General features: G+C 25.5%; 1 protein-coding gene across 1 annotated transcript; it reads left to right on the top strand.

Moving 5' to 3' along the window:
• Nucleotides 1-1,910: 1,910 nt before the first annotated feature.
• LOC107441373 (protein phosphatase PTC7 homolog) lies at nucleotides 1,911-12,030 on the top strand. The gene is made up of 6 exons (XM_016054607.4): nucleotides 1,911-2,518; nucleotides 4,938-5,117; nucleotides 6,283-6,481; nucleotides 8,073-8,196; nucleotides 9,675-9,804; nucleotides 11,125-12,030. Exons 1-6 carry the CDS (start codon nucleotides 2,281-2,283, stop codon nucleotides 11,238-11,240), a joined length of 987 nt encoding a protein of 328 aa, XP_015910093.1. The 5' UTR covers nucleotides 1,911-2,280; the 3' UTR covers nucleotides 11,241-12,030.
• Nucleotides 12,031-13,031: the final 1,001 nt, after the last annotated feature.

Raw genomic sequence — 13,031 nt, forward strand, 5'->3', positions numbered from 1 at the left:
AGCAAAACCGGTTGAATATAATTTCTGAGACATAAAAAAGCAAGAAAAATCGGACATTAATATTTCTTATATATACATATACTCAAGCAATTTCCTTTATTTAAGCATTTTTGAATAAATAATAAAAATATATTTAAAAAAATTCTTCAAAATTTTTTGCTCAAAACTTAGTTCAAATAAACAATTTTATAACCAGATAAAAAAAAAAATTGGAATAGGAAATAATGGCGTTTAAAGGCGACATCCAATCGATGACTAAAAGGCACTAAAACTTTAAATCTATAAATACCATTTGTATATGAAATAGAATATTCTAACCGATAAATATTTTGTTCAAGGAAAATATTTCTTATAGAATAAAATATTAATGAAATTTTCTGTCTTTGCCTTTACATATATTTTTTCTATTCAAGTGAAAGTAAAGAATATTTAGTTGAAAATAGTAAGTTTTTAATAATAGAATAATTTCCGTTTACATTTACATAAAATTCAATTTCAATCAAATGTGAATTTCTCTACTCTATATTTTAAGAATCCTTGTCAAAAGTGTTTATAACAGAAAAACAAAAAGAATGTTCAATAGGGGTCGTTAATTTATATTTAAGGAAGAAAAAAAACATATTCCCTATCAAAAATCTGTAAAAATAACAAATTAAAAAAACTGTTTATCAAATCAATATTTATACTCTTAAACTATTATTGTATTGATGTATTTTGCTTTGATTTTATTAATATAATATAGAAAAGCATTAATTTTTACAGATATAATCATGTAAGTTAATAAAAAAAAATTATTATTTATTTATTTATTTTTTTTAACTTTTCATTGCCAAATTAAAAATTTTTATTTATTTATTTTTTTAATTCTTATTTTGCATTCATAATTTTAAATAATAATGTTTATTTTTTATTAATAATATTTTCTTAATAATAATTTTACTTTTTTGTTTTCTGTATTCTTTTCATGTTTTCTTTGGATATTTATCTAATTTAGGGTTTTATGTACTTGCAGCTGTGAATAAGATCTTTATAAATTTCTCTTTTATTTTATTCCAGTAAAAAAATTAACAAATGAAACTATTAACTACCATTATTAACTATTAAATAATAAATAAATTTTATTTAACCATTAAATCTTATTGTACGAAGAATATATAACTGAAAATAACTTATTATCACTATGGTTGAAATACTGTGATAAGTTTTTACTAGTACAAGTAATGCAATTACTGAAACTAGTAATAATAAATAATTAGTTATATTGTGATACTTTGAAAATGACTCATTACTAGGTAAAAATTCCTAATTCAAAGTAATTTTACACAATTTGTTCCGATTTTTAAGTCAATTAAAAGAGTAATTAAAAAAATTTGATGAAAATAAAAGAAAATATTACTCATTTGCTTCATTTTATATATAATTTACGTTATTAATCTCTTAGTAACAATCTTCATCCTTAGCGGCAAGAAACAGAATTCCTCATCTGTCCAAAAACTCCTTTTATTTAGGAAGCACTTGATTGGTTGTATTTTTGAAGCAGTCGGGGTTAGATTTTAGCAGCAAAATTGATGCCTTAAACAAAAGGTCTTTAATTTTAATACAAGATACTTTTACTTAATATTATAAATTCATATTTTAAGATAAGTGTTAGATTTTCATCATTCAGTAAGATATGAACATAACTGCTGCCAAGACGAGAGAAAACGCACCAGTGAAAAGAAACCATACCCATTTTTAGTTTCACTTTCAGTTTTAGAGTTTCTATTTAAAGAAAACTACCACTTTCATTAAATTAGCGAGTTCAGCTATAAAAATATCATAAAATTGTTAATTAATTATTTCCACAAGCTATTAAAACTTAAAAAATAAGTTAAGTAAAAATTTAATGCGCATCTCTAATTTCCATGAGTACCACGTGGTGCATACAAAAATCCAACTGTTTTCAGAAAAATAACATTACCCCTTTGCACTAAAACTTTTTAAACAGTTTTCGTACGTAAAATATTGAAAAGTAAGAAATGAATCAAACTCAATAGTTGGAAAATATTTGGTGTGTATCGGTAAGGGACATTTTCGAATTAACCCAGTTAAGGTTAATTCTGTTGTGTGTTGATATTATCCGATGGTAAATAAATAATTGATTTCTGGTCTATTTACCACTTTCTTGTAAAATGGGAACAATTAATGACGGAGGTCAATTTAACCTAAGAAACATTATTACAGAATGAGGTTTTAAATTTAATAACTAGTAACAGAAATGGTAAAATCTTTTTGGAAAGAATGCAGTCTGTTATCATTTGTGGTAGGTATTTAACGCGTGCTTTGATTAGTGGTGTATATAATTATTCAAGTAGTACAGAAGCAGCTGTAAATCGAAAAAGAGAACGAGATTTTAGACTTCTTGCTGTAGCTTGTGGATTTCCTAAAGTTTCATCTAGATTTTCAGCGCTTTTAAGTAAAGGACGATACGGCGATGATGCAAGTTTTTTTGCCAGATACAAAACAGCTGATGTCCTAGGTAAACAATTTAATAATATTTGTTTAAACTGTGTGTAAATGCATGAAAAAATTTATTGAATAAAGCTTAGAATTTGAGTTGAAATTAATTTCGTAATCAACCGTGACCTTCAAACTTAGATAATGTCGATATTATATTTAAATTTGCACACTTATTAAATTAATATTCTTCACTATACATTGCTTAATCTTATTTTTTAACTTCTGAAAGTTTTGCTTAGAGAACGCTGCAAATTCTATAAAAATAAATAAAAAATATATGTTATTTCTCTCCGTCATAAATCCTTTGTTACATAATCATTGCATCGGTCACTTTAACATTAACAGATATTTGATATTTTGTGATTTTGATAGGTGATAAATTTTCGATTAAATTGTTATTTCTGCCTCTTATTTCAAAATAAGTTTAATAAAAATATTGGTAATTTATCAGATCAATTTATTAAATATTCTAAATGTAGTACCTTGATGTATATTGTACACATAGTTATTGATGGCATTTTATGGAAGGAAAGAGTTTATCTTTCTCTCAGAATTATGGTGGATATATCGGAAATGGTGATTTAATAATATAATAATAATAATATTTGGAAAGATTCCCATATCGTGATCTTGGCAAGTAATCGCCAAATCTTGGCAACTTCCGGGCATGGCCTGCAAGAAATTAAAATAAAAAGTCAAAAAAAAGGGCCAACTCCAAAGCTATAACTTGTAGCCACCCCCAGGCAAACATGAATCTGTTATTTTTAAAAAATATTTGCAAGTTTAGAATCTATTAGGCACGTTTGTGATTGTAGTTGCTGTGGCAGATATCCCTTAATTTTTAATAATTCAAAAGAAAGTGACTTGATTCATTGTTTAAATGCAAGGTAAATTAATCACCTAATCTAAGACAAAATAATCACCAAGTTGTGGCAACTTCTGGCAGTGGCTCGCTAGAAACTAATATAATTCTTAGAAGGGAATCGACTCAAAGTATACATCGCAGCCACCTCCAGGCAAACCTCTGCACGGTTTATTTTTTTAAAATTTTCACCTTTAAAATCTATTTGGTGCTTGGACACCCCAGATCACGATAAGGAAATAACCCCCAATAGTTGAGTGAAATCTAAAATTATCTACCCATTCTAGAAAATTTGTTAAAATTAAAAGAATGTTAACAGTATATGAAAACAACTCTTTTTTTTTTTTTTAATTCATGTTTTAGTTGTATTAAAAAAAAATTTTTTTTTGCAATTTTGCATAAATGTATAGTAAATTAATTTAATTTATTATGAAAATATTTCATAATATTAGTATTGTGACAGTCTACTTTATATTTATGTTAATAACTAAAATATAACTCAAATATTCAGTTAGGCATTTTAACTATGCAAGATTTCAAAATATAATAAAAATATTATTAACATTTCTCGATTGAAAATTGTCTGTTCATTGCCAAATTTTTGTAAACACATTAAATTTTACTAGAAATATTTCTTATTAGCTTGTAAGGCTAATATCTCTTTTTAGCTAGAAATATTTCTTATTAGGTTATTACTTTGAATACTTACAACATCTGAAAATAATGAATTACTAGATTGAATTTCAGCCTTTAATCACAAATAAGTTCTTGTATACTTAAATAATGTGTTTTATACAATATCTATAAATGAGTGAAAAATAATTAAGATAATTAAGCATCAACTTAATGGTTTGAATTAAGCATAACTAGATAAAGTGCCCTGATCTATTTTTTTCACATTCTTCATATTGTTTAATTATTCCTATTTATAATGAAATATATCATTCGTGACTGAAAAAAAGTTATTAGTTTAAATATTTTGTTGGAAACATTAAAATATAATAATTTATGTAAATGTTTTTTTAAATAAATATTTAATCCATAACTGATTGTTTAATAAACATGTTTAGATCTTTTCAGCATATATTCAAGTTAATACAAATTGGTAAAGGACATTAACAGGGGCTATGTATATACTGTTTAATAAATTAAACATTGACTTGATCAATAATTGTTAAATATTAAATATATGTCTAATATTAAAATATTGATTTGATTTTTAGTATTGTTAAATTCTTTGTATATTTATTGATTATCTGTGCAATATTTCTTTTTTAATCTCCTGTTTCCAAAAGAAATGAGGTTTTCTTTGATGCCTTAAAAAAATTATAAAGCTTAACACTTAAAAATTATTAAACTTATAAACCTTTTCAAAACCTTATACATACAAACATTCTATATCTTACCATTGATGACACCAGAATGGCTGTCTAACTTCTAATCTTACTTTTTTAGTTCATTTCATTTTGCTTTATTAGTTTGAAAACATATTATATAAAGATTATATTATGTGTTAATAAATCCTTTAATCAATCTGTTATTGATGACATGAATGAAAAATATATTTTCTTCAAAGGTGTGGCAGATGGTGTAGGAGGATGGAGGAATTATGGGATAGACCCTTCAAAGTTTTCTTATAGCTTGATGGAAACATGTGAGAGATTAGTAACGTCAGGCAGATTTAATCCTCGAAATCCTGGGCATCTTATAGCTGCTAGTTATTATGAATTAAAGGAAAATAAGGAACAGATAATAGGTATGTTTTTAAAGTTTTAAGTTTAATAGTTTTATGCAAAACTACTTCGTAGAAGATGCTATATGAAAAATGAATGCCTTTAATATTTCGTCATCCTTTTTCAATTGTATTCTAGCTAATTTTATTTCAATACAAAAAAGTTTGAATAATAAATTTAAAAAAAAGAAAAAGATTATTAAGGATTTTTAAAATTTTCAAATTAGGTTTTTATTTTACTTTTACATTATCTATTGTAATTTTCCTCTCAAAATTATGTTACAGTAAAATGGCGATAAAAAGTGTAAATGCTTTTTGGATCCTTTAATCTTGGATTTAAATGAACATCCTTTATAATATTTTAGATTCTAAAAACATTTAAAAACACTCATTTTCAAGAGATTTTTCTTTTCTGTTTAAAAATGTTCAACATACTGTCTGGCAATCATAAGATATGCTGTCATCTTTACTGGCAGCACTTTAAATAAGAGCTCAGCTTGTTTTTGACTTATTTAGAATTTTTTTTTTCTTTCAGTAATAATTATAATGTATCCCTTTACAGTACAGAACCCGTTATCCGGAAATCAGAAAACCGGAACGAAATTCGATAAATTTTCCCGCCATTTTTAAAAGAAAAAAAAACATTTCCCTCATAAGATTTTTGGATTTTTCTTTCTTTTTTGAAAGATATTCACCTTGCCATCATTTTGGAAATAATCATTAGTGTATTACTTCATCGTTTTTTCTTCTTTTTAAAATTATTTCCAAAAAAAAATTTTTTTTTTTTAGTTGGGTTTAACAATAAAAAAACAGCTTTTTGTAGCGATTCAGAAAACCGGAAAAATCAGTTATCCGGAATAGCGATGGTCCCGATCGTTCCGGATAATCGGTTCCCTACTGTATTATATTATTCATTTTAATAGTTATTTATTATAATGAATTGTGCCCATAAGTCTTTTAATTTTTAATGTTTTTAAAGTTACACACTTAAATTTATTTATGCAGACTTCTGTGTATTAAATAGTTCTTTTCAAATCCTGGTATATTATTTGTCTCATTAGAAAATTTTAAAGCTAAAACTCAATTCCCGTCTGTATTAATGCATAATATTTCTTATGTAAATTTTTTTTCATTAAGCTCATATTATCTTGAATTCTTGGTAGTCTTTAATATTTGTTTTTAATTCTAGGTAGTAGCACTGCCTGTGTTGTAGTTTTGAATAGAATAGACCAAATGTTGTATACTGCTAATATAGGGGATAGTGGATTTTTAGTGATGAGAAATGGACAAATAGTTTATAGATCTGAGGAACAGCAACATTATTTTAATACACCTTTCCAATTATCTTTAGCTCCAGCCAATATTAATGAGCATGTTTTAAGTGACAGGTATGCTTTTCTCTCTTGTTTTAGTTTTCAGACGAAAATTATCATATTTAAAAACTATCTTAACTCTTTACAGATTTATTTTAAGTTTAAAAAGTACTTTTAAACTTAACTATAATATCAAAAATAGAATAGCTTGAAATAAAGCTTATATTTTTAATTTAATTTAAGTCTTTTGGATAATTTTTTTTAAAGAAAAAAAATAGTGTTTCTCATAAGCATTTTTACTAGGGTGACCCACATGCTTGCCCTTTAATTTTGATAAAGCTTTTATTCATTTTTATTTATTTAATGTTGCTATAGATAAGTGTGCAGTCCATTTAAAAACTTAAATCACCCTTTTTAATAACTTATTTCTTTAAGTTAAATTTTCTTTTAAAAATTATTTCTCTAGTGCTGTAAAAATAAATTTAATTCATATAAAGTTTGTTGTGTATAGTTTGTCAACCGTATAATTTATTGAGTATTCTAATTTGAATAGTAATTTATTAATTACAGTGCATCATCTTTCATTTCTTTAAAGTCATTATTATTCCAATTATAATTTTTCCTTTTTCTTTTTGCCCTGATGCAAATTTTAGAAAGGTTATATGATTTTGTTTTAATATGCTGTTATAAATTGATAGAAGGGCAATTTTATAATTGAAAGCAAACAAAGCATTTCTAACATAAGATCTTTAGGACAGCTTAAATGACTATTTATTTTAATTTCTTTAATTAGCTTTAAACTTTAGAAATGTGTGTAAATTATGAAAAATTGCTTACAAAATTTTTAATTTGCAAAAAGACATTTTTAACAAGTTTTAAAGTGTCTTTCAGTTATGTTACTTTGTGAGCTCATCAAATGAACTTGTTTTTATCCATTTATGCGACTGTATTTTAATCTAGTTGTATCATTCATTATACATTTCAATTATAACTGCTATTTCGAAGAAAAAAATTATTAATTAATTAATAAAATAAGTGGTTAATAATAATAAGTACATTTCAATCATGTTAATGCTTTTTTTTATATTTGTTTTGAAGATTTTTAAAAATACTTTTGCCTTATGACCTGTCGTGTACTTTAGAATAGTGTCCTTTTGTGCAATGTTATACTTGAAAAATATATTTTCTTTTCAAAATCAGTGAAACCTCAAGAAAAGACTACCTATGTGTAGTGACCTCCTCTATTTGCGACCACTTTTGGGAGGTACAGAATTTTTTCCATAAAAACGGAGGTAACCCCTAAGAAGGATCAACCTTCCTTAACGACCATTTTACTGCAGAACCGAGAGTGGTCTCTCCCGAAAGGTTTCACTGTATCTTTTTCATTTATCAATTAAAAACCAATGTTCTACAAGTTTGTGGAATTCTGAATTAATAATTCAACAGTTAATAAGTTATATAAAATTATTTATTTTTGTCAAAATAATAAGGTCTGCTAAAAAAAATTAAAGGTCTTTCTTAATTTTATTTATATGATTACAATGAAAATTTAGCGACTGTTATTTGAAAAAAGCACAATCCTCTCTCAAGGATTGAAATTAAAAATTAAAAAAAGCCTCACTAATTATCAGTTGCTGATAAATTTTATTTGCATATATTTTTATAGCCCTGAGACTGCCGATACATCATCTTTGCCTGTGGAAGAAGGTGATCTTATATTACTAGCAACTGATGGTTTGTTTGACAATCTACCTGAATCAGTGATAGTTCAACAGTTATCGAAACTTAGAGTAATAATTTATTCTATTTGTGAATATGGTTTAATGAAGATGTTTGATTTTACTGTTAATGTTTTAAATACTATGAGATTTTAAGTTCATCATTTGCTTTTAATATTTCTTTAACAAAATTAATTTGTTCATTGTACGTGCATATATGTTTGCAATGTAAATGTAGGTATAAATACTGCTTAGTTAAACATATTTTATTTTCATAATTTTATTTTATATGTGGTAATTACTGAAGTTGAAAATTTATATTTCTTGAATATTTTCTGAAAGAAGGCTGACAGTTTTAGAAATTATTTATACATTTAATGTTTTTACTTATGCTACTTGCTAATACCAGCAAGCCCGCTTGAAGTCATGAATTAAGGCAGAGGGTGCATTTCTTATTTTTTTCAGTGGTGCCATCTATGGCCAAGAGTACATTTTCAGCTACATACGTCATAGCCCGTTTTACATTAAGGACCCAATCATACTCCATTCATTCATCCACAGATCACAATTTTAACCTGAACCAGAAAACGGTCAGTCACCAATTCAGTATACCCTCCAGAGGTATTGATTTGTTATGGGAACTGGACTTAGTAACCCTGACAGATTTAAGTTTTACCAATCACCATTTAATATACGAGGATTCTTCAGTCACCGAAATTCGAACTAACATTCTCACGAACTAGAGTCCAATGTCCTACCATCCAGGCTATTCCAGCATATTTAATTTGATTTTTAATCCCATCATTTTGATTAATTTAATGTGATTTGATTTATATTTATAATGATAATTTAATTTGATTTGATGCATGAAAAAAATTGATTGTCTTTATGCTATCCCAGGATATTGTGAATTGCATATACTTTTAGATCGTGTGCATTGTTTTTTTTTTTTTTTTTTTTTTTTTTTTTTTTTTTACTCTGCTTGCTAATGGGAAAGAACTTATGTTTGAAAAAAGGATTACTTGGATTATCCATTCTTAAAGAAGTAGACATGCAAGATGCTTATCTAGATAAGAATATCTGCTCATTATATAGGAAAGAACTTGCTAAATGTACAAATGTAAACAGAACTGATATTTATGGATAGTCTGTCGACAATAATATTTTAGTGTGTACTGATTAGGAAAAATCAAAAGCATTATAAGAGACTGATGCATCTGGAGTTTGAAAAAAGAAGATAGCAATGCAGAAGAATTTATTATCAAAATTTAACTCAGCAAAAGACAAAATCAAATGAAAAAATTGGGATATTGATGTTATTTAAAATAATTTTTGTAGAAAAAATACATTTTATACAATTTTTAAAAGACCAGTACTTTTATTATTTTGACTGAATTGTAAAAAATATTTGATTTTTCACCTCATGAAATTTTAGTGTTTCCCTTCGAGTTGGTAATATTAAGGTTATTATATTAACAAACAAATTTTTTTGCATGTGAATTTTAATTTGCTACTTATTGCCCCAGATTTTAATTTACTCTTTATTATAGGATCACAATTTAGAAAACATGCAGAAGATGGTTAATACTTTAGCGTTTCAAGCTCATAGATTAGCTTTTGATGCCACTTATATGTCACCTTTTTCCAAAAGAGCTCGAGAAAATGGAATAAATGTCATGGGTAATTTTCTCTCTGTTTTTATATGTGTTATATTTCAGCACTAATCATAATTATTATTTTTTTTTCTTCAAATGTTACATTGAAAGTTAAAATAGCAGCTTTAACTCAGGAGTATTTTTAATGTCTTATCTCTTTGTTAATAGCTCGAAAGTACGGAAATAAATGAGAAGCTATGGAATAAAATTAAATTTTGTCAGGTTAAAATTATATAATTTTATTATTTGTTATTAAATTTTTTTTAAATAAATAATAGTGTAAATTTAAAAGTATTTTTTATTTTTATTACTTAGCTTTGTAATGCCTGATAGATCTCACTCATTAGATCAGATAAAAGAGAAAATGTTTCATATGCTTTTAATCATCATTTAATTCTGAAAAATAAACCTGCAATTATTACATACCTCATTTTGGTATGATTTTTACATTTTTTCACAAAATCATGCCAGTGGCCTTTTTAGACTGTTAATTTATGTCACTGTTATCTTTTCAATTTTTGAAATACATCTTTTACTTTTCATAGTTTACTTTAAAATAATTAATTAATATCTAAAATCCTGTTTTGTGTTTTTTAATCAAAGTAAAAATATATTTAAAAAACTCTTCAAAATATATTAATTGTGTGTCATTGTTTTAAATTTATAAAAATAATCTATCAAATTGGATGCCATTTCTCCTAATCTGATGAAAAGATAAAAACAAACATTTTAATTTATAATCTTATTATGTGTGAGACAGAGAACTAATCCCTATAATACCCTAAATTGTGTAAGTTTCTGGAAAAATCCCTATTGTAATAGAATTCTTACACGGTTTATTGCTTGCTTGAATATTTAAATAAGTATTACTGTAACATAATACGCCAAACCTCATTGATAGACCTTATTCATAAATCTTCCAACCTCATCAGTTTGAAGATTTACTATTATATATATATATATAACTTTATTTGAATTATATAATAAAAAAATATTTCAACCATCTATGACAAATTGAATGCATATTACTGTTCAAAATTATGAGTTCAAAAATATAGACATAAGAAAAAACATTTCGGATTCAAGTTCATTTAATGTTATAAATTCATTTAGATAGTTCATTTATAGATTAGTTATTCATAGATTCAAGTTCATTTAATATTAATTGTTCATAAATGGAAAATATTGCAGAAATTTATAGTTAATAGTGTGATATGCATTTTTTAGTAAAAAAATATAGAATATTGCTTAATAATTATGAAATTTATATTATTTCTTAAATCTATTGTTTGTTTGTTTTTTCATGTTGGCAGCTGTAAAATTATATTCTTTGTTATTTTTATAGGAGGCAAGCCTGATGATATAACAGTTTTACTCGCAGCAGTAACCAACTTGTTAGGTGAAAAATCAAACTCAATCCCTGCTGTTATTGCTCACAGCAGTTGCTCAGATCCTGGTTGATAAAAGTTAACATCATGACTTAGGAAGTTCTTTTTTGTTTTTAATACTGCTCATAATTTAGATAAGTGATATAAAGTAGAAAAAAAAATGAAAGGATTACTAGGTCAGAATTTTAGCACATCAGATCATAGAAACCAATTTAGAAAGATACAGAGATTCATTTATATAACTTTTGGTGCTGTTTATGTTTTCTTTAATTTTGTATATTTATAAAAGAATTATAAAAATTTCATCTGTTTATGTTCGTTTTTAATCCATAAATGTCATTTCAGTTCATTTCCTTATTCTGTTTCTTATTGTAAAGTCTGGTTGTATTTATGATGTGATAGATATTTTACCTGGTTTAACCTAATTATCTTATTAATCTGTGTTCTAGTGTTTGTACGTAAAAATAGATTTTCTCTCTTATTTTTGTTTTAGGCATTTGTTTACTTCGGTACTGAGAAGTAATGCAGGTTATCATAATGATTTTGTAAAATTTCTATATTAAAGATCTTAGAGCTAATTATAAATAAATTTTAATATCCTATACACTATTATCAGATCTGATCTGCCTATTCTCAGGCCCTTGACTTCAGTCTCTTGCTTTTAAGTTTAATTTCAGGATCGTGGACCACCAGATCATTTCCTTAAACTTTTTTTTTCTTGTCAAGTGTACTAATCGGTACTAACTTTGTAAGTGTACTAACTTTTCAAACAACCTGCATCTCTTACCACCAGAATAGTGACATTGTTTTTTGTTTTTAAATCTTTTGTTTAAAAAAGTCTAAGTCATAAAAAAATATAAAAACTGTTTATAAATACAGATTTCTTTTATAAGAGTGATATTTCAATTTATGCTGAAATAGCTAATTTGTTTGAGTAACCTTTCCATTTTTTTTAAACTGTTTTCATAGACGTTTTAGTAACTGATGATAAGAGCAGAAATTTTGGTAAAAGATGTGTTCGCCAAAAAAAACTCTAGGAGAATTTTTTGATTGTGGAAGCGAACCAGAAAAAAAATATGTTTAAAGAAATTTTGTCAAATATTTCTTTAAAAATACCAAATTGGTCAATCAGTCTGTTTTGAAACAATAGATTAACATTCTATAAATTTTAAGTTTAAAAAATTCAAATTTAAAATAATTGTTATTACACTAAACAGTGGTTATAAAAGTCTGAGACTTTAATTTCTGAGGTTAGCAGGTCTGTGTATCTATGATGGCATATTTTTGGTATTCATATTATTAAAAATATCTTCTTTTCGCTTGACAACTATAGCATATCACCTTATCTTTCCCAAAAGAAAACAAAACAGATTAATCAAGTTTGTAATTTAGCAATCTCATATAATCCATTACAGGAATAAACAAAATATACTGATAAAATATCTTAGATTTTGAAAATAAGGTTATCCCAGAAAGTAGCTGTTTTGTCCATAATTCTATATATTTTTATTATGATATTTTTAATGATTTGTAATTGTAAAAATGTATGCATGTATGTCTGTCTTTAACTCATTCTGTGTGGTCCCTCATAACATATTATTAGGTATGTAATATGAACTGGCCTTTTTTTCATTCATCACTGTCATGTTAGTTGTTGCATGACAATTAATTTCAGCTTTACATTAAATCATTGTAATCCATCACCATAATATTTACTGATTTAATTTGCGATATTATTCTCAAATTCATTCTAAAGCAGGGCACATGTGTTGTAATTTCTTTTTTAATCAACTTTATACTAAATATTATATTTAAAAAAAGCAATTTTTTTTTTAGAATTTATTAAAAGATGAAAATGAAGTGA

The sequence above is a fragment of the Parasteatoda tepidariorum genome, chromosome 2 (genome assembly GCF_982258835.1).
Source record: "Parasteatoda tepidariorum strain Cologne lab strain chromosome 2, Ptep-v5.0, whole genome shotgun sequence".
In the NCBI taxonomy this organism is placed as follows: domain Eukaryota; kingdom Metazoa; phylum Arthropoda; class Arachnida; order Araneae; family Theridiidae; genus Parasteatoda; species Parasteatoda tepidariorum.

Coding starts and splice junctions, on each gene's coding strand:
- LOC107441373 (XM_016054607.4), top strand. CDS start 2,281: ATGCAGTCTGTTATCATTTGTGGTAGGTATTTAACGCGTGCTTTGATT. Junction 5,118..6,282: donor AAATAAGGAACAGATAATAG/GTATGTTTTTAA, acceptor TTTTAATTCTAG/GTAGTAGCACTGCCTGTGTT. Junction 6,482..8,072: donor GAGCATGTTTTAAGTGACAG/GTATGCTTTTCT, acceptor ATATTTTTATAG/CCCTGAGACTGCCGATACAT.